Source organism: Entelurus aequoreus, linkage group LG02, assembly GCF_033978785.1.
Source record: "Entelurus aequoreus isolate RoL-2023_Sb linkage group LG02, RoL_Eaeq_v1.1, whole genome shotgun sequence".
Lineage (NCBI taxonomy): Eukaryota > Metazoa > Chordata > Actinopteri > Syngnathiformes > Syngnathidae > Entelurus > Entelurus aequoreus.
The window spans coordinates 48592234-48619321 of NC_084732.1; the positions used below are offsets into that span (position 1 = coordinate 48592234).

Sequence of the window (27088 nt, forward strand, 5' to 3'; positions counted from 1 at the left end):
AATTTATATTTTGACAAAAGATGTATCCTCACTTATCCAAATATTCTTGTTTTCAGTGGTGATGTAATTAACACTTTTCGCCTCAAGGACCATCGGCCCCAAATGCTTTGGCTAATAGCCTGCATTCACTAGTGGAAGACTGTTTTTGATTTTAAACTCTTTGGCTAAATATGTATTTTCTACTACCTCCATTGCAGCTCCCTGTTTCCCTAATATTATGGAAGCTGATTGAACCCCGATTTTTTCAGGCTGTTCTTTGGTCCATTGGTCTGGTTGAGCTTCAGACCCATCTTTGAAAAACTGAAGAGTACAATGTGGTGGGCATGATGGAGGCTCGTCTTTCGGCAAGTTTGTTTTGATAAAGTTCATCCACACATTGGCTGGATTCAGAAAAGTGTCACTCAGCTCTCCAAGCCAAAACACCATCTCTTCCTCTTCTCTCAACATCATTTGGAGGTGTCCTGTTTCCACAATTATCCCAGCCGGGGTGCACAGGATAACACATTGTAATTTACACATTGCGTCTCTTCCAAGGAGATTCAAAGGCGTTTGGTCAGATATTAACACAGGCAGTTCAATTGTTTTTCTTTGAAACTGCAGGGGGACTGGCTCAGAAGTAGATATCGGCTGCTTAGTCCCTGAGAATCCAACTATTCGAACATACTGTCCGGATCTTGGGAGGTTTTTCGAGTCAGCCTGGCCCACACAGGTGTATGTAGCACCCGTATCCGCCATCATCTTTACCGGCCTTCCCGCTAGTTGAACCTGCAGAATTGGTTCCTTATCAGGGCGTGATGTAACAGCCAGCTGATGACCTCCCTCTGGATCCCCAAGGCCCCCCTAGTAGCCAGTAGGCGGCCCCTGCCAGGGGCTTACCGGCCCCCGGACACCTCGGCCCGCCCTGTTCAGCCCCTGCATGTTTTGGTCGAACCTGAGCATCATCCTCTGACCAGGGGTAAATCTGCAGACATTGCGCATGTGACCAATCCTTCCACAGTTGAAGCATTTTATTTTTTCCCACTTGCGATTATCCATCCCTTCTTCTGTCATTCCTCCGCCTCGTCCCATCACTGGACCTCCTCCCCAGCCCTGTGGCTGTATATATATCACCTGGGGGGAAGTTATAGGTGCAGGTACTGGAGCCAATGGTGTTGGATCCGCTGGTGACATAACCGCTTGCATCTTTCTCTTTCCCTCAGTCAGCTGTTGCTGTGTCAGTTTTCTCACAGCTTCCTCATCAGCCTGCTTTTTTTGGAGGATCTTGGTTCTTGTCTTTGTAACCGCATCCACCACAGGATCTGTAAACTGCCCAAATGCCATGTTATACAGTCCCACAGCATCATACAGTCTGCTTTGAGCTACATGCGGCAGTCCATCGGCTATTATCTTCCTTAGAGCCACGTTGTGGAAGGCATCTCGGTCTGGCTGTGCACCAGTTGATCTGATCCACTCTTTTCTGGTGTTGTGCACATAAGCCTGCGGGCTCTCACCATCTTTGATGGGTGAAACAACGATGCTGTCAGGCTGGATTCTGGCTGGATATCGTTGTCTCAGTGCTGTCCACATCACATTGCGGTATCTGTTGAAGATGTCACCATCATGTACCTGTGTACCCGCATACTGCTCCAGTCCAGCAGCATGTAGGATTTCTTCCATCTCATTTTTCCCAAAAGTTTTTCCCCAGACGGCTTTAAGATCTCCCATCGCCAGAATGGTAGCAATTGTCTCTTCTTCAAATGCAGCTATCCATTTGCCTGCTCCATCATGGATGCAGGGAAGTCTTTGGATTAATCCTTCCAAATCCATTGTTGCCCAGGGGACGTATTGCAGATCTGGACCTTTGGCCAGCAGGGGGTACGCTGAGTGTGTTGATCCTTCCAGCACTGTTGAGGTGGCAGGTGGTCCCTGTGCCACTAATCTGATTTCACCATTCACTTGTCCTCGTTCTTCCACAACTTCATCACCACCAGGGGGCGTAGATGCTGCAAATCCTGGATGAGCCTCCAACTGGTCCTGATGCTTGATTATGGCTCTACCCACGCGGTTCCCTCTGTTCATCCTTGGTTTCGCCCCTGAATGTCTTGGGGTGGGTGGAGGCAGCTGACAGAATTTTACGTTCTCCAGGTCTGCAATGTCTGTATCATTACCTCCTGTTGCCCCGTCATCAGCCTCATCTTCTTCCTCCTGTTCATTTTCTCCTGCCTCAGCCCAGTGCAGACTCCACTTGACCGCTTTGGTGAAGCCACTGGTGGGTCTGCTCTTTTTTCCTACTTCCTCCCATGGCAGGTGCGTGAGTTCTTCATGTTTTCCTGATGCTTTTTCCAAGTCCCCCACTGGGTACAGAGTCTCTTTTTCAGATTTCATTACATAGTCTCCTAGGAGGGTCACTGTATACACTGGCATCTGAGAGTAGTAGGAGGAAGGAGACACCTTCTTTGATGTGCCTTCCTTCTTCCCTTGGATCATTTGCCCGACATGCTTCTTTTTTGCCTCCCTCAGCTTCTCCCCTTGATTGTAAAACAACTGCAGAACAGCTAACTCTCTGTCACGTTTCTGAATGCGTTTAGGTTTTTTGTCCTTTACCTTGTAATTGTTTATCAAAACTCCCATCTCTCTACACTGGCTTGTGTCAAAAGTCCCGTCCACTGGCCAGGGTGACAGACAGCTTTGTGTCCGCTTGTTCCATTTCTGTGAATATCTTTTTATTTCATCGGCTAACAGTGAGTTTACTGAGGACCCCAACTGCTGACCAAACCTGCGATTCAGACTTCATGATTCACACAGGTGTGACTATAACCGTTGACAATATATGATTAATACCAGTTACACAGATAAAAGTTAAAAAATATTTTAGAATATAATTTTAAATTTTATTTTATTGTGATTATTCTTAAGATAATTAAAATGTCAATATATTTAAATAATCTATTTATTTAACTTTATTTACTATATAAATATTAATTCAAAGCTACAATGTGTTCTAACCTATGATGTGTGTGTGTGGCTGTGTCTTAACTCCAAACCCTCCCCCTTTTTTTATTTTTTTATTTTTATTTTTTTAATTTTTTTTTATCAGGCAGGTTTCACAGCCACACTCTTACACAGAAACTGTCTGGATCAGCAGAGCATCAAGCCTGTGCAAAACAGTATACTAAAAACATAAAAATAAATGAATGATTAATCAAACTGTGCTTCAATGTCCCACAATCCAAATGTATTTATTGATATTTAAGTGTTTATTTATTTATTTATCTTTTATTTTACTGAAATTAGCAACCACAAACTGCCAGCACACTCTTCAGACTGAGAACAGCTGTCCACTCACACTTAGTAATGCCAAGCTAAATGCTAACCTAGCCTTACTAGGTGTAAGTAAGCTAATTTTAACTAAGCTAGCTCAATGCTAAATTAATCCTATGCTAACCAAATGTATGCTAAACTATGCTATGCTATGCTAACAGTGACACACCTCTCCGGCTCACATCTAACGTGCAGCACGTCACACAACCTCGTCACACAACCTCGTCACAAAGCCTCGTCACCAAGACACACCTCTTATCTCAAATGTCTCCTAAAAGAGCCTCCTCATGTCATGTTATTCCGAACTTTGAACTTGCATTACACGCGAAAAAAGTTAACAAAGAGAGAGCCTTTTCGTGTAATCAAAATCTCAGACACTTTCTTACAAAACTATAATATCGCACAGTCACAATCCCACTCACACAGTTAAAGACAATCTCAACAGTCAACTATTTTTCTCACCCAGAAGCACAGCTGTATTATATCAAAACTTAATAATAATAACATTTATCATTCACTCATATGATTTCCGAACATAAACTTTGTCTCTCTTCTCATACACACACAGTGTGGACAGTTTCCAAAACCTCACAGACTGAGGTCAGGTCGTGGGGGCAGTAGCCTAAGCAAAAAAGCCCAGACTTCTCTCTCACCAGCCACTTTGTCCAGCTCCTACCGAGGCGTTCCCAGGCCAGCTGGGGGACATAGTTTCCCCAAAGTGTCCCAGGTCTTCCCCGTGGCCTCTTACCGATCGGACGTGCTCTAAACACCTCCTCATGGAGAACTCCGGGGGGCATCCAGACCAGATGCCAAATCACCTAATCGGGCTCTTCTTGATGTGGAGGAGCAGCGGCTTTACTCTGAGCTCCTCCCGAAAGACACAACTTCTCTCCCTATCTCTAAGGAAGAGTCCCACCAGCCGACGGAAGAAAACACATCTCGGCTTCTTGTACCCGTGATCTTGTCCTTTCGGTCATAACCAAATGTTTATGACCATAGTTGAGGATAGGAATGTAGATTGATCGGTAAATTGAGAGCTTTGCATTCAGGCTCAGCTCCTTCTTCACCACAACAGATCGATGCAGGGTCCGCATCACTGCAGACGCCGAACCGATCCGCCTGTCAATCTCACGAGCCACTCTTCCCTCACTAATGAACAAGACTCTGAGGTACTTAATTACTCCACTTGGGGCAAGATCTCTTGCCCGATCCAGAGGTGGCACTCCACCCTTTTTTGGGAGAGAACCCTGGACTCGGACTCAGAGGTGCTATTTCTCATCCCAGTCGCCACAATCAGGCGGTCCGATACCACATACTCTCTGAGCACTCCCCACACGACTTCCCGAGGGACACGGTTGAATACCTTCTCCAAGTCCACAAAGCACATGTAGAGTGGTTGGGCAAACTCCAATGACTGAGGAGTCATAGTGTTATAACCTGGCATTTACACATTGTGTGGTATTGGAGTTGTCCGACCTTTTGTGTGGCCATAACACAGCACTGACTAAGTACCATAAATGCGTGCGTTGGTGCAGGTGAGAGAGAGAGCGGCTTCTGTTGATATGACAGATGACGAAGAGTTGGTTTAAGCCTGGTTTGTATGGCAGAAAATGACCAGTTTGTTTTACTCATGTTTTTGGTGTGGTTACAAACAGTTTTGTAACCACCAAGTGATTTATGGAATTCCTGTCCTTAAAACGTCTCGACAGACGATAGTTGAACAGTGTTGACAAACATTTTATCCGTTAGGGCAATTCTTGTTTTCACCTGTCACTCACAGAGTTGCATTGCAAAATCATACAGAATAAATTGTGTTTATTTTGTTTAGAGTTTAGAAGGGATTTTTAATTTTCTGCGTGGCATAAATTTGCTGTGTGCGGAGGACCCGTGAGCAGCTTAGAGGTAACATTGCTCGGGCCATGCCGTAGCGAGGGAACTTGGCTGCAGTTCACTCGCTACTGATTAATCAAAGTTTAAATCATAGTTTATTTATATAGCCCTTAATCACAAGTGTCTCAATGGGGTACACAAGCCACAACGACCACAACGACGATCCCATATGAAATTCATAAAGTCATCAGCTGAGTGGGTGGAGCTACTGGGAGGAGTCCCTTGTTGGATTAGCAATGCTACTGTACTGAACAAATATTTAGAATCATTTTTATTGAGGCGGATGAGATTGGAGTAGTAATTAGCTTAAGCTAAGGTAAGCGTACGTTTATAAGTTATTAAACTATCACTCCATTCTTAATGGGAAACCTCAAGTTTAGTTGCACGCCATTTGTGTTCCAGCTTTCTACATGATAGTTTAAGAGCTCTGGTTTCTTCTGTAAACCAGGGTGTATGCCTTTTAGGGGCCTTTTTTAGCTTCTGCGGTGCTATACTATCAATGGCGTCGCGCAGGGCATTGTTAAAGTTGTTAGTGAGGTTATCGATAGAGCCCAAATAATTTGGGAATGGCGCCATTACCGAAGGCAGTAGGCCAGCAAGAGTCATCGTTGTGACAGCATTAATGTTGCGGCTGCTAAAGCAGTGGTTATTCGTAGCTTGTTGACACTGAGTCAGAACTTAGAATTTTATTAGGTAATGATCGGACTTTACTTTAGTGTATGGGACTATCATAACTTTGGAGGTGGTGACACCCTGGACAAGGACTAGGTCTATCTTATTATCATTGCAATGCGTGGGTTAATTTTTTTATTTGTGTAATACCACAGCTGTCAATTATAGTCTGGAGCGCCACACACAGAGGGTCTGATGGGGTATTCATATGGATATTAAAATCCTTCATTATATTTATATCATCTGCGTGCGTCACTAGATCAGCGACAAACTCTGATAACAGCTAGCTCGAGAGGTAGCGGTGTGACAGATCTCATAATAAGCACCTCAAATGATTTATATTTATTACTTAGGTTAGGGGTAAGGTTAAGGTTTTCATTGGATATTAGTGCGACCCCTCCAACCCTTTTAAGGGGACGGGCCATATGTGCATTTGTATAGTTAGGAGGAGATGCCTCATTAAACGGGAAAAATCTATCTGGTTTTAGGTAGATTTTGCTGAGACCAATGACATTAAGATTGTTGTCTCTAATGACCTCATTAACTAATAACATATAATAATCGGACAATGATCTGATGTTTACAAAGCTCATTTTATAGGTAGTGGGCTGTTTTGAGGAATTTTTATTAATGGTATCCGTAGTAGTGATATTAATAACATTACATTTATTTTGTGTAGTGCGCTTTAAATAATTTTGATCACATCTAGGAATTGATATGATGGGGATCTTGAGATTATTTGCTTGGTGCTGCGATAAATTGAACGCGTCATAATTTGCCACCTCAGTAGAATGCATGTTCACCTCTGGCACAGTCACTACAGAAAAAAACATTATGTGAGTTGTGTATAATTCTACGAGAAATGCTATGTGTGCAGGAATTTTTCAGCCTGGCGCTGGTTGGTTCTCTTAACTGGCTCCTCACTAATAGACACTGTAATTGTCTGTGTCCTAGCTTGCTCTAGTGTTAGTCAAGTGTGACTCAGCCAGTAATCTATGTTCCGATATAGAGTGATGGTGCCTTCCCGGTTAGAGTGAAGGCCGTCCCTCCTCAGCAAGCCTGGTTTGCCCCAGAAAAAGGGCCAATTATCAATAAACGTTAGTCCTGTTCTCTAAAAACTAGCCAGCCACTTGTTAAGCGAGACTAATCTGCTATATTTCATCATTGCCTCTTGCAGGCAGGGGACCAGAGACAAGTACTCTATGCCGAGACATCTTTCTAGCGAGATTACAAATCCTAGCTATGTTCCTCTTTGTAATCTCTGTCTCATCCTAGTGTCATTGGAGCCAACGTGTACAACTATGTTTGCGTGGCTAGTGGGGTGATTAGCTTGTCATACATGTTTACTAGGCATGTTGCGATTTAGCTCCCTAAGATTAGCTTGAATGTCAGGTGCTTTGGCCCCGGATATACACTTAATTATGGCTGGTTTGCTAAACTGTATGTTTCAGTTGATGTGGTCCCCTATGACTAAGGTGTGGTGCCCGGTAGACTGGGGTGTAGGACTAGTTAAAGGGCTAAATCTATTATGCATCTCAACCGGTTCACCGTGGCTTGTAGGCCGCTTAGGGCTGCTACAAGCTGGGCTAGTCAGATCGCTACAGCTAACGCTAGCAAATGTGTCCACAGTGTCTAAAGTTACGAGATTACTCTGTTCTAGTTGGCAGAAACGGTCCTCTAGTAGGGCCAACCTATCCATGAGAACGGTGCAGAGAGAGCAGGGAGCCAGATTTACGTTGTTACATTCACTGAGTCGAGTTCTTGCTGTCTTCGGAGAAGACACACACAACTTGTTAATTCTCTGACCACCATAACACAATAACTTACACATTAACACCAGCAGGTTTTTACAGTATCAATGGCTATCTATAGTTTATTATTTGCGCACTATCGACTTAAAAGACGAAAATTTGGCCGGAAAAGATGTCGTTGTGGCTTGTACAGCCCTTTGAGACACTTGTGATTTAGGGCTATATAAATAAACATTGATTGATTGATTGATTGACTTTAATCACCGGAACAGTGCTCCCGAAACCGATATTGTGATGACGTAAGCTATACGCACTGGGTTGTCTGGAGCCGAGGCAGCGCGTGTTATATACCCGCGTAAAGTGATCTTCACAATTTAGGATGACACTGACGGCTTTTAATGAGAAAAAGGCTTCCAGCAACGCGAAGCTAGTGTTGCGTGAGGCTCGCTTTTCGTCACAGACATGGCGCAACACAATCTAAACCGTCTCTAAACACGAGTACATTCTCCAATAACACCATAAATAGATGCTAGATGTGTTGCCAGTCCTTTTATTAAAGAAAAAGTGACTAAAAGGATTGGAAAAATCTCTAAAAAAAAATAAAATAAAATAAAAAAATAAAAATTCTCAACAAAGTACAATAAGCAGCAACGATTTAAAAATAGAACAAAACAATATTATATAAGAAAAAGTGTATATGTTAATACTATACTATATACTATAATAACAACAGATTTGTTTTAAATGTATATTCACTTGTTTTGCCTTTTTAAAGAATATAGGCATCATAGCAAATCAAGTGATGACATCATCTCGACCACGCCCCTAACCGCACCTCCACCGCCACAGGTATTTTGGCAATTTAGGGGGAACCCTGACATTGACAAAATAAAAATGTATTACATTACGATCATGCGTTGTCAAAGATGTTTTGTAATGTAAAGAAATGCTAGTACATCAGTTGAGGAATATGAGGGCGGGGGGGACGGGGTGGGGGTGGGGGGGGGTGTTGCTGGCAGAAATATTGTGTAAATTAAATTATTTTATAACATGTTCTGGTCGAGTCCTCAATTACAAAAATATTAGCAGGCTGAATATTACATTTTAATAATTTAATAATATTAAAATGTTGTTATGCAGCAATATGAAGACCATTAACTTGTACAACATGTAATGTACAGAATGTCAGAAGCATGTATTCAAGTAGAAATATCACAGATTACAACTATACATATATATATATATATATATATATATATATATATATATATATATATATATATATATATATATATATATATATATATATATATATATATATATATATATATGTATATATATATATATATAGAAATATCACAGATTACAGCTATACATATATATATATATATATATATATATATATATATATATATATATATATATATATATATATATATATATATATATATATATATGTATATGTATATGTATATATATATATGATATATATATGATAAACACACATAGTATATGTATGTATATATATATATATATATATATGTATGTATATATATATATATATATATATATATATATATATATATATATATATATATATATATATATATATATATATATATATATATATATGTGATTGTGGTTCGTATGGTCCACAGGCTGTAGGTGTAAACAAAAGCAGTACAGCGTGCCTTGTTTCCATGGTAGACCACATGTGGTCTTCAACACAGGTGACGTGACAGCAGCAGAGGAGGGGGTGTAAGGGCTGCATGTAACATTCAAAATTCAATCAAGTGAAGGCTGTGTCCTGCAGGTTTACAGGGAGGAGAGGACAGGGGGTGTTGAGATGAGCTGAAGTTTCCATAGGACATGCTGTGCTCCTAATGTAGCCTTGGATGTAATGAGTTCCCAGTTGGCTCTTCACTTGTGGGAACGGGGAGACAAGGCAACACACCACATAAAGAGCAAGGAGAAAAAATTCTCCTGCACCATTATGGGACAGGAGTTAATTAAAAGAACGCCTCCTCAATCTCACTTGTGCGTCTGACTGAAAGTACGGGAAGTGTGTTTGAGCAAAACATAAGTCATCATCATAATCACTCAAGCAAATCTTGGGTTGCTCGCCATGTGCTTGCTCTTTCTTTTGGGGTACGGCAGATGAGCCAATCCAAGAGGCCTGACCTTTCACCCTAATCCATGGACTGCCCTGGCAGGCCATTTTAATTCCCTCCATCATTACAGGGACTCCTCAAGGAGAGCTTTGGGAAAAGGTGACTGCTGACGATGTCATTCAAACAGACAATTTCCAAATGTCAGCCTGTAAGCCCACATTTGTCTCATTAAAATCGGTGCAGTCCGTCTGGTACGTGCCATACACCCCCTCACTGCATTTCAATCCACACCACTGGGGATACAGGAGGGAGGGACCACTCATAATCAGGAGTATTTGCATGAGTGGGAGTGAAAGACAGTCCATCAGTGGACAACAAGAAAGAAGTAGAGAATAAAAAAATCACAAGCAGATCTGAATTGATGCTTTAGTCAGGAGGAACATCAAGAAATGTCAACCTGCCTTTTTGTTCAACAGTCTTGTGACCTGAAGATTTCCATAGTTTGAATGCAGGCCAGCCCTTCATCTAAAGCACATCAATGTATTTTGCCGCTGAGGGGCTTCAAAGCAGCACATCACTCATGTAGATGTGTGACTTTTTTTTTCAAACTTCCAATTCCAATCCATGAATATGAGTTCAATTTAAATTGAGTTTGCAAGCAGGAAGTAGAATTAAAATTCCAAACGATAATTTTGATGTAATCTATAATCAACTATAGAGGTATGGCAGTGGTGTGCCGTCAGGGCCAGCAAGGCCTTCTCTGCTGGCCTAACATAACCAGAAATCATGATCATATTTAAAGATAAAAGTAATTTTTTATTTAATTTCCCTAAATATCTAAAAGTATTCATATTCTCTTCATGTCATATTATGCTCCTTCCAGCGCTGTTGTTTTTAAGTTATAGAGTTTTTATCCAATCAGAATTCAGCTTGCTTATGTTGCCATGCTGTACCAAATCTGCCTGAGCCTTTAGATTCAGCAATGCGGGCATCTGTGCACTGTAAGTGAACGGGGACATACAGTTGACAGACAGTTGCAATAGCCAATCAGATCACACGTTGTTGTCAGTAAGGCCTTCTAGATGGCCTAAGGCATGTACTGTATATAGTGATGTTATGAGCTAGGTAACATAAGAGCTCCAGTAGTGTAAAGCATGCGCAGTAGCCCCGTTTAGGTTGTTGCCGGCAGCTGGATGTTATTGACGAGCACGCTGTGGAGTAAACTTTGAGAACTCAGCCAACACGCCTCGTCTGCATCTTTTATGATTAGACAAGACAACACATATATTTGCAAAGCCATTTTCAAGAAGGATATTTAAAGAGAAACTACATCTTGTGCATCTAGGCCAACCCCGGACATTAGCTCAGCTGTCGATGAAATGTGAGTTCAGATATTTTATTTCTTAATTTTTTTACGTTTAAAATGTTTTTTGCAATTTTAATTTTGACAGTACCACATAAGATATGTTTTAATTGCTGATGCGGGTATATTGATTTTTAAATGCGCCAGAAAATAACCTGTTTTGTACAATGCCCAGTAGTGCATAAATGTGTTTCTGTATAGTATTTCTCCAGCAATGGTCATGTGGCTTATATGATGGTACAAAATACCATCAATTATGGTATTTTGAAAGGTAATCATTGAAGTCGGTCATCACTGAAGGCCTAGGTGGGAAACGCACGGCCCGCCACTGAGGTATGGTGATTAATTTGAGTCTTTATTACCAAAAATAAATAAATTCTACACTGAATTTATGTAACTGATTTTTTTGCATTTAAATAATCTTGACTGTTATGAACTTGCGTGGCTGCGGTAGTTGTGATGCCAAGATGCAGGAGATAGGCGGACGACATGCAGGTACGAAAAGTTTGAATAATTCTCAAGACAGGATTGATTAGCAGCATGCAGCTAACAGTCAGTAACAAAACAATCCTGGAGCCCTGACTGGAGGGCGAGGCAGGCATAAATAGAAGCCAGCTGATTGGCAACCACGACCAGGTGTGGCCAGGCTGCCTATCGGCGACAGGTGAGGGGACAGACAAGACGTGGAACCAAAATAAGAGCGCTGACCAAAAAATAAACACAAACCAAGGAAACAACAGAACATGTGACACCTGACATGACAGATGGTCACACTGACAATTTCACTGAATACAAATTTGCCAGCAAAATGTGTGTTTAAAATGTTGTTTTGTTAAAATACAGTCTTAATTCAGTCTATATATTCAGTGCAAAAAAATAATAATGATAATAATAAAAAATACTCAAGCTTCACTGACAAGAATGGAATTTCATTTGACCACATTACATTTGTTAAAAAATATAATCCTAAAAGATTGATAAGTGGCAGCGCAGCCCAGTTTCTTCAGCTTGTTAAATCCTGTGTACAGGGTGGACAGATGGAGGAAGTTTCTCCAGGCTTGATGCTCGCCGAAAGAAACTTCCTGGTTCAAAAATGTAATACAAACACATAAGGAACTCTTTGAATTTAGATAAAACTGGTCCACCAAAGGCTGTTGCGTTCTGGAGGACCTATTTATCTAATATTGATTCCAGAAAAAAAATGGACTGAACATAATAGATTTATCACCCTAAAGTTAAAGAGGTGCATGTCAAAATATTTCACAAATCTTACCGTTGCAACTCATATCTGTCCAAATTCATCCAGTATGTTTCACCAGAATGCTCACTTTGTCACGTTGAAAATAAGTCAATTAACCATTTGTTTTTTGAATGTCCGATCTCCCAATTATTTTGGATTGAACTTTATTTTGTTCAGTACTTACATTTAGATTCCAAAGTAGAAATGTATTTTACTTTGTAAAATTCATCAAGACTTGGAGAATGAAGTCAAACTGGTATGTCTTCTAGGAAAATTCCATATTCATAAATGTCATGCAAACCAAATATGTTTTGTTTTATTCTGAATCACTAATAATGGCCAAGGAAAACAAAAAGGTCATGATGACCTCCCACATTGTAAAATATATTACGATTAACATCAAAACAAAAAATTTAATAATTTGAAGCTTGATATTTTAATCTGCTTTTTATTAAGTTTTTCGAGCGTTATCCTTCTGACGTGTTTACTGTTCATTTTGTTTTGTTTTCTTTCCTTATGTTTGTGTGTTACAATTTCTTGTTTATGTTTAAATTATTATTTCCTTGGTAAATTAATGCGTTAAAATGTTGTTGAAATAAAGTTTGGGGGGGGGGGGGGGAAGAGACTCAAGACTCCAATATTTATTTTTCTTTACAGCATTTTAGGATTTTTTTTTCTTTCACCAATGCACAGCACCCTCCACATTTTAAAAGTGTTCCTAAAAAAGGGGTCCATGCACATACAGCATATTGCATGGTCTGCTGTGGTGTGCAGCAGCATACATTGCCTCATTGCGTCTTTGCAAGACACGTGTCACGTGACTACAAACTTGCCACCTCATTGGCTGGGTCTGAGACACGATCAATTGATTCGGTCTCCATGTACAAAAAGTGGAACTTGCATTTTGAAGCAAAAAATATTTCTGCAATGAATTTTCTTGCACTGAATTTCTATAGACTGAATTTTACAACATTGGACTTTTACAAAGTACATTTTTAAATGCACACCTTTTGATCTAAATGTTTTACTCAATTAAATGTTCAGCATAATTTGATGTAAAAATATTCAGTTTACAAAATTCAAACACAAAAAATGGTGTCATATGTATATTAATCATCAAAAAAATTACCTCCATTTAAAGGCTTCTCTTATTTATCGTGGTTAATTGGGACCGGGCATGACCATGACAATTAATGAATTAAAACAAAAACAAAAATGTTCTAGAGCATCAAATGTCATGTTCCGCTGCCCGAATCATGTTTGTTTTGTTTTTGACTCCTTGAGTTCCTGTTTTTAGCACACCTGGGTTTGTGTTTTAGTTACCATGACTGCACAGTTTTCAACTAACTCTGATTAGTGTTGGGGCGGCTCACCTGCTCCTGGGCACTAATCAGCGACCTACTTATTCCCTGCTTTTCACCACACTCAGTCTGGTTTTCTTACGTCGTTGATTTATCTTTGGGTTCATATGTTTGGCGTTTCTTGTTTGCTTCCCATGTTATCGGCACGCCGGTGCTCTTTTGTTTGTATCCCACATGATTTATGGAAATTAAAGGCCTACTGAAACCCACTACTACCGACCACGCAGTCTGATAGTTTATATATCAATGATGAAATCTTAACATTGCAACACATGCCAATACGGCCGGGTTAACTTATAAAGTGCAATTTTAAATTTCCCGCTAAACTTCCGGTTGAAAACGTCTATGTATGATGACGTATGCGCGTGACGTCACGACGGCAACGGAAGTATTCGTACCCAATGTGTCACCATACAAACTGCTCTGTTTTCATCGAACAATACCACAGTATTCTGGACATCTGTGTTGGTGAATCTTTTGCAATTTGTTTAATGAACAATGGAGATTGCAAAGAAGAAAGTTGTAGGTGGGATCGGTGTATTAGCGGCTGGCTGTAGCAACACAACAAGGAGTACTTACTTGGATAGCAGACGCGCTAGCCGATGCTAGCCGCCAACCGCATCTGTGATCGGGTGAAGTCCTTCGTCGCGCCGTCGATCGCTGGAACGCAGGTGAGCACGGGTGTTGATGAGCAGATGAGGGCTGGTTGGCGTAGGTGGAGCGCTAATGTTTTTATCATAGCTCTGTGAGGTCCGGTTGCTAAGTTAGCTTCAGCGTCGTTAGCAACAGCATTGTTAAGCTTTGCCAGGCTGAGAATTATTAACCATGTAGTTACATGTCCATGGTTTAATAGTATTGTTGATCTCCTGTCTATCCTTCCAGTCAGGGATTTATTTATTTTTTTTCTATTTGCATTTGAGCCAGATGCTATCACGTTAGCTCAGTAGCTAAAGAGCTTCGCTGATGTATTGTCGTGGAGAGAAAAGTCACTGTGAATGTCCATTTCGCGTTCTCGACTCTCATTTTCAAGAGGATATAGTATCCGAGGTGGTTTAAAATACAAATCCATGATCCACAATAGAAAAAGGAGAGAGTGTGGAATCCAATGAGACCTTGTACCTAAGTTACGGTCAGAGCGAAAAAAGATACACCCTGCACTGCCTCTCTAGTCCTTCTAGTCCTCATCCACGAATCTTTCATCCTCGCTCAAATTAATGGGGTAATCGTCGCTTTCTCGGTCCGAATCTCTCTCGCTCCATTGTAAACAACGGGAAATTGTGAGGAATCCTTCCTCCTGTGACGTCACGCTACTTCCGGTATAGACAAGGCTTTTTTTTATCAGCGACCAAAAGTTGCGAACTTCATCGTCGTTGTTCTATACTAAAACCTTTCAGCAAAAATATGGCAATATCGCGAAATGATCACGTATGACACATAGAATGGATCTGCTATCCCCGTTTAAATTTAAAAAATTATTTCAGTAGGCCTTTAAATCATTTTCTTACCTGTACCTTGCCTTCGGAGTTTTCCGTCTGCATCCTGGGAGAACGATCCACGATCCACGCAGTAAAATGCGACCCTGACGTGACATCAAAATTGTTTATGTATTACCTTCTAAATACATGTTTTAACAATATTGGAGCAGTCTAAACGAGAAATTAACACTCATTGTCACCTTTACATTCCTTTTATACTACTGTGGATTACAGCCCGGAGGATCCTCCAAGCGGCATTGCTATGGCAGTCACCCGGCCACTACAACACAACCAAGACAAGGAAATAATTTCCTTTCATTTAGAATAAGGCTTTTAGTGCTGAAACCAGGGGTGTAAATTGTTCTGCAAAGGGTTGGTCAATTTGACAGCCGTATCTATTAACTATTAGCTGCGTTAGCAATCTGTGTTAGCTTTGCGAGTCTGCGGTGTCATTCCACCTGGAGCACATCAAAGCTGTTATTGATGTTGAAGATGGAGTGCAGCAAAAAAGTTCCATCTTAACTTTGGCTGAACAGCTGCTGATAGTTCACAGCATTCTCAGTTAGCCTGAAGTGCTGCGCCGACGGCGATGCTACAACCCGCTGTTGTCCTTTAACACCGCTCGCGTCAGAGTCTCACCGATTTGTTAAGATGAAGACCATGACCATCAGAAAGTTGGTCAAATTGAGATAGTCTCGGTGAAGATAGTGCCAAGGTTAGCCGCTGCATTGTTAGCATTGGTCAATCTTAGCCTGGAAAGGGAAGTAGGCTTACCACTTGGTGAATAATATATTTATTGATCGCCACAATATACTTTACTAATGGAAAATAAGACATATGCTGTACTGCAATACGTATAATTAAAAATAATAGTTAATTCAAACCAAATTAAATCATGTATATGCCAGAAAAATGTTTTTTTTTACATCCGCGATTTGAAGCGCAATATAGTTAGACAACTGTAATCCTATATTTCTCAACCAAAGTCCAAATACTCAACTCATTCAGGACATTTAGCACTCTCTGTACTTAGTTTTGCTGTTATGTTTTCTAGTCATGAATATTGTTACTTGGTGCTATCCTGCTAGCATAGCCTACTGAGTGTTAGCAGGCTAGCATTTAAACAGATGTAGGTATAAGGGGACGGCGTGGCGCAGTTGGGAGAGTGGCCGTGCCAGCAACCTGAGGGTTCCTGGTTCAATCCCCACCTACTACCAAGCTCGTCATGTACGTTGTGTCCTTGAGCAAGACACTTCACCCTTGCTCCTCATGGGTCGTGGTTAGGGCCTTGTATGGCAGCTCCCGCCATCAGTGTGTGAATGTGTGTGTGAATGGGTGAATGTGGAAATAGTGTCAAAGCACTTTGAGTACCTTGAAGGTAGAAAAGCGCTATACGAGTACAACCTATATATAAAACTACAGCACAAGTAATAAACAATGTCACTCTCTTAAGTGATGGAAAAATACTTCATGTTTATGTATTTATTCCAGCTAAATATAATGACAGGCAAAACAGTAAATTATGTTCCAGTAGATGTCAGGAAGTAAACAATTAACCCGTGTTGTCATTCATAGGTACAGCCTTTATTTTGTGGTGTCATGACATTTTTTAGTATGTTGGCTAAAACATCCATCCATCCATTTCCTACCGCTTGTCCCTTTCAGGGTTGCGGGGGGCGCTGGGGCCTATCCCAGCTGCACACGGTCGGAAGGCGGGACACCCTGGACAAGTCGCCACCTCATCACAGGGCCAACACAGACAGACAACATTCACACTCACATTCACACACTAGGGCCAATTTAGTGTTGCCAATCAACCTATCCCCAGGTGCATGTCTTTGGAGGTGGGAGGAAGCCGGAGTACCCGGAGGGAACCCACGCAGTCACAGGAAGAACATGCAAACTCCACACAGAAAGACCCCGAGCGCATGATCGAACCCAGGACTTTTGTATTGTGAGGCAGACGCACTAACCCCTCTTACAACGTTTTTTTAAATAATCATTTAAAAACATTTAAAACACCTTTTTTTTGTCCAAAGATATTTGGACACATAAGTGAATTCAATTTTTATAGTGCTTTTTTTTTTTTTTTTGCCTTTTGGTTCGGGACCCTTTGGGACTGTGTGACAAAGGGTGGCACTTTCTTGACTTCTGCTGTACTTTTTGTGAACTTCTGGATCTGCCTCCCAGGAGCCTTTTGGCCATGGAGACCAGTATCAATGGCTGTTGTGTCTCTGCCACACCAGAGTCTGTTTGGAGAGACTGGAGGAGATGCGGATGAAGAGACAGGGCTGCGGAGCTGCCGCTGAGCGCCCGGGACAGACAATCTTCACAGTGTCTTGGCTGAATGAGCAGGTATCGGACACCTCGGTCTCCTTGGACATATCCTCACTCATCTATGCGGACTGGACACTGGCCGAGAGTTGGTGGGCGGCCGAGGGTTGCTTTTCTGTGTCTGATCCCATCTCTGGTCATGCTCCCCCCACCCCAGCAGACGATGGCGTGGAACACCGCAGAGGCCACCAGTGTGTATGTTTTTGTTTTGTTGTTTTACTTTTGTGGCCGTGTCTAGTTGCATTAGCGAATGTCTTTAATGTCCTTTGATGTTTTCCTCTTACACACACGTTTGTGTGCTATGGCTATGAGGTTTTTCTTCCTTGGCCCAGGCTTCAACTGATTTTTTTTCCTCCCCCTCTCCAGCGTTTACCTGTTTCTCACCTTTTTTGTAAGGGGTGCCAGAAGTTGGCAGACCTGTCAGCAATCCTGTTCTGTCTCCCTGTAATGTTTGTCTGCTTTTAAATGGGATTGTGCTGAAAATCTTAATTTCCCCTCGGGGATTATTAAAGTATTTCTGATTCAGATTTTTCTCGAGTGACTCAAAGCGCTTTCACTGAAAAACCCATTACCTACATTCAAGCTACATGTACACCAGTGTCGGTGGCACAGGGAGCAAGGTGGGTGAAGTGTCTTGGCCAAGGGCACAACGGCAGTGACTATGGCTGGCGGAAGCTTGATTTGAACCAGGAACCCTCGAGTTTCTGGCCAGCTGCACTACCATCTGAGCCTCACTCATGCATAATTTAAACATCATTACATGAGATGCTTTCAATGCACATAAAAGACAACATTTGCTTGGTTTACAAAAACAAATAGCTGACATTTATTTTTTCCATTTTACAAAAATGGTTGCAGGAACATTCAGTCAATATTACCCCTATAAGTCAGAAAAAAAGTGAATATGAGCTTCACAGAGCTGTAGGCTAGACCAGTTTATATGGAGCCCAGTTTGTGGGCAGCATGTGATTCATTATTCATCAACAGAAGCATTCACGCACACAAACAACTGATACTACTCTTGGGCGTGAAAATAAAAGTGTTGCTGTTTATTGTGCTGTGGCAATGGTGCAAAGCTGAGCGAATTCACATTGCACACATAGAGGAGGCAAAGGTAACTGTGTGCAGCACAGAGCATGGCGACAGAGGTGGAGAGAGCAACCACGTTTGTACACAAGTACAAAAAGAACAGTGCTCGAGTGTGTGGAGCAGCTCTTGATGGTGCTGCGGTGGCAACAACACAGGATGTTGCAGCTGGTAAATACAAGGACTCCCAAAGATGACCAATATGAAAACTGGATCAGATCTTCTGACAAATGGACACATTTAAATTTTCCCCCTTGTATATACATGGGCACATTTAAAAAAAGCCCTCTGTGACAGTTTAATATTGTAACCAATATTAATGTACAGATTCGTAATTGTACAGTCGCTGAAGGAGCTGGCCTTGTCTTACACAAGTTCCCTCCCTAGTGGCCTGTACATGCACTGCAGTTAAAACTACACATGTATGCACTGTGCTTGCTCCTCCGATGGCGAGTCGGGACCCGACCTGTGGAAGGTGCTTTACAGTCCAAAGCGGGAAGGAGTGCGTCGAGGTGTCATGGGGGCCTCTTCTCGTCTTCCCGGTGTGCAGATTCTCACAGACCTGAAACAGAAAAGCTTTGAATGGAAGTGTTTACTCCTTGTTGTTGCTTATGCAAACAGAGCTATGCTAATAAGCAGGAGATGTGAGGATATAAAAAAAAAAGAAGAGAGCATGAATGAAAGACTGGCGAGAGTAAGACACGTGAGAGCCTGATGGCATCAAGGAGTGATGAGAGTGAAAGAATGAAAGGATGAAGCCTCTTGAGAGGATCATCAATCATCTTTAACTACACAGCTTGACAACCGAGTGCACCAACACATATGTGCATGTTCTCAGGGTACCTACCGTACAGAAGTAAGAATACACACAAATATGAGCAAAACTGTTTTTTTCCTGCTCAAATACATCTTCGTTAAGAGCAAGAGCATATTTAACCGCAAGTTAGGGCATAAAAAAGTTGGAAACAAGCTGGCAACACATATTTGACCAAGTGTGATGCAACAGACTTACATATGCAAGCACTAAACACCTGCATTTATATGATTGATACAAACTACTTTCAACAAACTTGGTAGGGTGCAATTTAAAAAATAATAATGAATTTTATTCATAACACACTTAATATTTCTAAAATCTCAAAATGCTACGTAGGGGAGAATAGACAAGCAAGAGATAATTAAAATGTGATAAATTAATAAAAATACATAAATAATTTTTAAAAAGTATTATATAGCAATGTCAAAGGTCAAAAGGGGAACCGACAGAGATTTGTTTTTTTAATTATATATACATTTTTTTAAAGATAGGTTTTTAAGTTTTGTTTGAAAACAGCTGTAGTCTGTGGGGCCCTCAGGTGGTCAGGGAGGGCATTCCACAGTCGAGGAGCAGCAGCGGAGAAAGCCTGATCAAATTAAATTATAACATTTTACTGTGAATCCAGGATTGTTTTTTTCCTACCTATGATTGTACAAATCAATGAAAGCTAGCAGACATTGCATAATAATTAATTATATAACACTTTTCTATGTAATCAAAGATGCTGAACTAAAAAAAAAAGTTTAGGTCTAGGCCAGGGGTCGGCAACCCGCGGCTCTGGAGCCGCATGCAGCTCTTTGATCACTCTGATGTGGCTCAGCTGCATACTTGCCGACACCCCGAGGTGATGTGTGGGGGGGCAGGGTTGGGGGGGCGGGGTTTGGTGGTAGCGGGGGTGTATAATGTAGCCCGGAAGAGTTAGGGATGCATGGGATTCTGGGTATTTGTTCTGTTGTGTTTATGTTGTGTTACGGTGCGGATGTTCTCCCAAAATGTGTTTGTCATTCTTGTTTGGTGTGGGTTCACATTGTGGCGCTTATTAGTAAGAGTGTTAAAGTTGTTTAAATCGCCAGCCTCAGTGTAACCTGTATGGCTGTTGACCAAGTATGCCTTGCAGTCACTTACGTGTGCAGGCAGAGGCCGCATACAACATGGCACGCTGTTAGTACGGACTGTGGAGGGCGCTAATGTCAGTGCCATCACGGCACGCCCTTATTAGTGTTGTTAGGGTGAAAATCAGCAGAAGTTCGAGAGGATAGTAGCCCTGAATTACGGGAATCTCCCGGAAAAATCGGGAAGGTTGGCAAGTATGACGCTGTCAAGCGGCATTCATATAAAACTCGCGGGCCGCACTAACATTAAATTTTCATACTAAGGTGCGGGCCGCAAAATAACGTCTCACGGGCCGCGTGTCTGAGACCCCTGGTTTATACATAGCACAAAGCAAAAAACAACTTTGTATGCAGTGTTATTTCATCTTAAATTTCAAAAGAGTTTTGTGGCTCCCATTGTTTTCTTTAATTTGTGAAACGGGTCAAAATGGCTCTTTGAGTGGTAAAGGTTGCCGACCCCTGGTCTAGGCGGTAAAGAGAAAAGTAAAAAGGTGTTTCTCCTTTAATTGTAAACGCAAGTGTCCTATAAAATAACTTGTTATAGCTTGAGGATAAAAACAAGAAAATATATTCTTAAAGTGGAGATGGTTTGTATTGGTTTGTATTGGACAACCTTGTAATGCATTTACAGTGCATGCTATATCGCCACCTACAGGACTGCTGTGAAACAACATTGAATGCATCTTCAGCCTGCTTTCTCTGATGTCATGCTGTACACTTCCTGATATTTTTGTTTGAGGCATGTGCTTATTGAGTTGATATGGTTGGAAAAACTTTTCATTGTGCTTCTCACACAATTTCCACTAGATCCTTGCATAAGCATGTGTCAGTAGCTCAAAAATGTTTATGAAGTCTTCTTGTTAAATATACTTCTCAGTTTATTCTAGTCACACAAGATTTTGGTTTAATAGATTTAATTTTTAACCTTAAAATATGATTGTCTGACTGGAAGAAACTGAAAAGTTTATAACCATCTACCATAAATATACACCGATTACTGCAGCCAGCCAAAAACATGTTGTTTTAAGGGTACCGTTTATTCAAAACCAACTTTTCTTACGTATTGGTACTTTTTTTCGTGTATTTAGGATCTGCATAGGTCCTGAAAATTCTAAATCAAACCATGGCAGAGACAATAAGCCGTTTGGAATTTGCTCCAATTTGTGACGTTTTTTCCCAATTATGACGTCAAAGGATCTCTCTGTATATGGTAGAAATTTACCCAAAGTGCTTTGCGCGAGTCTGCCATTGTAGTCTGAGGCTGTAGTCAATAAGCTCCTTCTTTTTCTTTTCCTCTTGTTGTTGGGAAGAATGTCTCATACATGCACATGCATCCTTTGCTGTTGCCATTTTTAATACAAAGTAGCGTATAGTTCTAACTAAATCTATCAGTAGACTTGCTATGGAAGCACTAAAAACAACTTGGCTGAAGGGGGGAAGAAGAAGTCGAAGTGGAGGCAAGTAGGTAAAACCACCCACAAAACGGCGCATCCTGAAGAGACTGTCAAAAAGTCTGTCTGTATAACATAATGTATGTAAAAGTTTGACCAAAAGAACCCCCATTGCATGTTATGTAAACCACAAGCGTTTTAAATGTAAAAAAAATAAAATAAATCATAACGTGATCCCATTAAGGAGAAACTATTTGTGAAGTGATGACTATACTGAGATGTGAGCATAAAAGAAAGTTGGAGGTTGATGATAGTTGCTTGCAGCTGCACTTTAAAGTGTCCTGTCTTACTAAAGGACCTAACCTTTCACTTCAGATGACACACAACAAGAACAGACTACTTCATATCATTAATGTGATGTGAGTAGCAGCTGACAGGTGAGGAGCAGCCATATTATGAAGGCGTACAAAGTATTAGGAAGTGGTAAAAAATAATAATAATAATACACGCAAGTCACAGTTACTCTGGGCTGGTGAGACCCAGGAGATCCCACCACAGTCATCATCACACATCCTACCTCCTACCTAAATCTAATTCTTAATCCCTTTCCTCTAGTGTGATTATTTTCCACTGAAATGTGGTTACGTCAATGCAGATAAACTACCTTGTTAATTAACAATAAAGTTCTTTTTAAATCTCTCTTTAAAACCGTATTTCTCTCTGTAAAGCCCAGGAATGTGTGAAATTAATTTTTTGCTCTAATTTAAAAATGAAGGTTCCCCTGCTTTTCTGCTCTTTGCTAGGTCCCAATTTAAATTGCTGCCGTAATGGGGGTCAGCCAGGAGTCAATATTATTTCTTTTTGTCTCGTCTGCGGGGACCAGAGGTGAGAAAAGCTCATCATGAAGAGTGAGAGAGTTAGAGGAGAAAGGAGGGTGAATACGGACTGGAGGGCGAGGTGGCTAAATGAAACGGTTCCATCTATCTCAACCGCACACAAAGAATGGAGGGGGGGTTATACGGAACTATTGTTGAGGAAGAGCGTCAGTGTAATGGTCGCTGACTTACTTAACAGTCCCAATGTTCTTCCTCTCCTGCTCATCTCGGCGGCTTCGTAGTTGCTCTTGAGCCAGCAACATCTCTTCCTCCATGTTGGTTATCTCCTCCTTGGCACGTCGACGGTTTTCCTGGAGGTGGTACACAAGAAGAAAAGATAGCAAGCCGAATCAACTCTTGATAACTTTAAAACTACTCAATGGAAGATGATACAGAATTGGTTTCCCCTGTGTCAGAGAAGGCCTGCCGGCTCACAACATCTGTTGTTTATCACAAAAAGTTTTTGATGCGGTTATGGTCAAGGCTCTCTTGTTCTCCAACACCAAACTTCTGCAAAGCCCTACCATTGTGGACCACTCTTTCTGCACTGGGAACAGAAAAAGGTCTTCCCCTAACTGTTCCCACAAAGTTGAAAGGATAAAGTGTTATTGCCATGGTAAAAAGATAAAACTGAGGAGGAACTAAGTCCTGATTGACTGATTTTATTTAATTAGAACACCAATACTTATATCCAAACTAATGCACAAATATGAAAGCAAGAGCTATTAAGAATAACAGAATATAAATTCAGAGACATAGACTAGAAATACAACTAGCACTGAAACGGTTTGTATGGCCTTACCTGTCTACTTCTTCCAGCTTGTTTGACGCTATAAAACATTGGTCCAAGCTCTGCCAGCCACTCTCCATCCACTGCAGTCACACACTGCATGTACTCCTACAAGACAAATCACAAGAGTTGAAAACCCACACAGAAAATGTTAGAGGGGACCTATGATGAGTTTATTCTCTTCTGATTTACAAATGTTGTTACAATGGTGGATACTCGTGTTAAACAATGCCAACACATCAAATTATAAGGTTCATGCGTACGGACATGAGGCTGCAAGCAGTTTTGGATGCCTCTGAACACTGTGTTTTGGAGTATTTTTTTTAACAGTGAGCAATTCGTGACATCACAATGTGACGGACGTGGGCATTCTAGTACATGCTCTCTACCTGCCTCCTCCTCTTCTCTCTGCTCTCTCCACTTTGCTGAGACTGTCAGCTGCATACATGGCTTAGGTATTATGATTATCTAACCGTGGCATGCACACAATAACTGCAATATTCAACATGCAGTGAGACATGCTATGAAGTTTATTTTCGACAATGTCTAGTTGTGATTAGGGATGTCACATATGAAAATGTCTTATCATGGTTCAAATGACCAAAATTAATTAGGGTTATCATTAATATCATGGTATTTTTAAATGTAATACTTAAACTGAAATATTTTAACAAACACAAACATCCATCCATCCATTTTCTACCGCTGATCCCTTTCAACACATTCAAAATGATTTCTTAAGAAGAAGAAACATTATTGTCAACACTGTTTCATGTACCTCAAGTAAAAATTGAATGTGCAGGCATTATAGTAATACAGCAGAAACAAAATAATACCAAATAAATAAAAATAAATGTGAAAATTGCGCAAGATAGCACCAACACATGTAAGAATTTTGCAAGATGGCACCTGATGGCCATAAGACGTAACTGCACTTTTTGTCTATATGGTTAAAATAGTGTTCATATATAAGACCTAGTCTTACACAAAGGGCTGCACGATTATGGCTAAAATAATAAAGATTAATTTTGATCAATATTGAAATCACAATTAAATCACAATTATTCATTATGTTAGGTAAAGAGAGAAGTATTTTTTTTTAGTTACGTACATTTTGTGTACATGGATATATACGGTACTAAATGTATGTATATGTACATGCTGTATTGGGACAGATCCATTAAGTGTTTGAGCAGAAATATGTCATATAGGAATTAAATATCGATCTATCCATTTTCTACCGCTTGTGCTGGGGTCTATACATCATAAAACATTAACAAAATGCTATGTCACATGAATGTTTTTTAAAGTACCGTAATAACTTTGTAAAATGAAAAAAAACACAAGTAATGTAAAAAACATGGTGTTTACTTTTTGAAAACAATATAAAACACAAAGCAGTCTGGCCAATAGAGATAAAGTAAAATATTCAGTGCAACAGTTTAGCCAACAAAAATAAACTGGAGTGATACCCCTGACATCTAATACACAATTTTTGTGCCTGACAACACATTGTGTTGACACTTCACAGCCTGTGTTCAATACTATGAGATCACATAACATTTGAGCTCGTATTGCTGTTTTTGTAACACTGACAAAGTTAGCAGTTAAATAAAGTACGAGTGACCATCCCAGTAAACAAACGGCAAGATTTTATAAACAAGTTGTGGCGATGTTCCCCGACTGCTGCATGGAAACTCTCAGTCACAGCAGCTGAGTGAAGGACGGTGTGTTGAGAAAATGATAGCAACATCAAATATTTTTCTCCTCCGCTGTATATTTTTTGTGTGGGACAAATGTGTCTGTCTCCAATATTGTCCACACCTGTCACAATCTAATAACAGCAGTGCGCTCTTAAACGCACGCCGAGACTCCATGGAAATGAAGAGTGAAATGGAGTGAAAAAAAGCGATTGGCATCGTTTACTCGAAGGGAAAATGTCAGGAGCAAGGTCCATGGAGTTTCTGCCATGTTTTCTAAAGCCAAATGGCGCTAGTGCGCATGCGCTGCTGCAACTCTGTTTCAATCGGTGTTGCTTAAAATGCATAAATAAATGAAGTTTTTTCGGTTATTAAAAATTCAACCCGTATTACTAACCGTCTGGAATTTTGCAGCGGTTTATCACTATACCATGTACTATTACGGCGTGGCGTGGCGAAGTTGGTAGAGTGGCCGGGCCAGCAATCGGAGGGTTGCTTGTTACTGGGGTTCAATCCCCACCTTCTACCATCCTAGTCACATCCGTTGTGTCCTTGGGCAAGACACTTTACCCTTGCTCCTGATGGCTGCTGGTAAGCGCCTTGCATGGCAGCTCCCGCCATCAGTGTGTGAATGTGTGTGTGAATGGGTGAATGTGGAAATACTGTCAAAGCGCTTTGAGTACCTTGAAGGTAGAAAAGCGCTATACAAGTATAACCTATTTATCATTTATTTATTTATAATTGTGATGATTGTCTTCAAAATATATTTTAACAGTGTACAGGGGCGTGGCGTACGCATTCATTTGCATCTAAAAGGACAAACCACTTTGCAGACAGACACACTTGAAAAAAAAATGTGACCGGGGCAAAATTTACACCAAAGCATATACAATACATATTTTTTAGACCAGAAGGAAGTGTGTTAAAATCAGATTAGAATCATCATAAGTTAAGTAGTTCTATACACTGTGGAGTTCAGTATGAGATGAGAGGTTTCACCTTGGTGGTCATCACAAGCTCGTGGTAGATGATGTAGTCGGGTGTGTATCCCATACCAAACAGGGAGCTGGTTGGGTGAAGGTGACATGGCATGCCAGTCCTCACATTGACATATTCACCAATGCCCTAGGAGGTAAGACATTCTATAGATTAGAGGAAATAATGTGAATATTTGTCAAACAAAGAAACCAGGAATAGTAGATATGAAGTGTATTTGCTATTTCATCAAAGGTAAAGTGGAATTTATTTGTCTTTCTGCCATAAATCTAAGGAGCAAGTAAAAGTCAACTGATCATGAGTCATATTTTAAGTCAACTTGTGAATCATCGTTTGGCATTTTAACAGCACTATGTAATCATGGTTGCTGTAAATTTGGCAAAATTAAAGCTGTTGCACCTGATGAGAAAGAACTAAAGTACCTTGAGCTTGGCAGCTTGGTGGAAGTAAGCAGCACAGATGCATTTCCTGATGATGTCCCAGTCTGAACCACAGGATATCAGGTTCATCCTCTGCTGCACCATTATGTCTTTTAACTGGGAGCGCACTTCACGCACCTGTCACAATATCACATATTTGATAATTAAATGTTGCTAGAATGTTCTCACAGTAATTAAGAGAATGTGTCTTTTGGACATTTTAACACCTTATAAACATTTTCTCTGCATTTTATATTTTAATTATTTTACAAAATTATTCTGGTTGCTACAAAACTGAGTTCTTTGAAAAATGAGCATAGTAAAATATTTACAGAATTAATTTTCTACATTTAGATTGGCTTTTTAATGTCATCACAAACTGTATTGTGTTACACAAAGGAAAAC

The 27088-nt window shown here is 40.6% G+C and overlaps 1 protein-coding gene across 2 annotated transcripts in view; it reads right to left on the reverse strand.

Moving 5' to 3' along the window:
* Nucleotides 1-18520: 18520 nt before the first annotated feature.
* Nucleotides 18521-27088, reverse strand: part of dhx38 (DEAH (Asp-Glu-Ala-His) box polypeptide 38) — a 33714-nt gene continuing 25146 nt past the window's right edge. For both annotated transcript variants that reach the window (XM_062028215.1, XM_062028205.1), the window contains exons 23-27: nucleotides 26687-26821; nucleotides 26268-26393; nucleotides 23581-23676; nucleotides 22971-23089; nucleotides 18521-19145 (exon numbers count right to left, since the gene is read on the reverse strand). In XM_062028215.1, coding sequence (XP_061884199.1) covers nucleotides 19064-19145; nucleotides 22971-23089; nucleotides 23581-23676; nucleotides 26268-26393; nucleotides 26687-26821 — 558 coding nt within the window. In that variant the 3' untranslated portion in view covers nucleotides 18521-19063. The remainder of the gene's footprint in view (nucleotides 19146-22970; nucleotides 23090-23580; nucleotides 23677-26267; nucleotides 26394-26686; nucleotides 26822-27088) is intronic.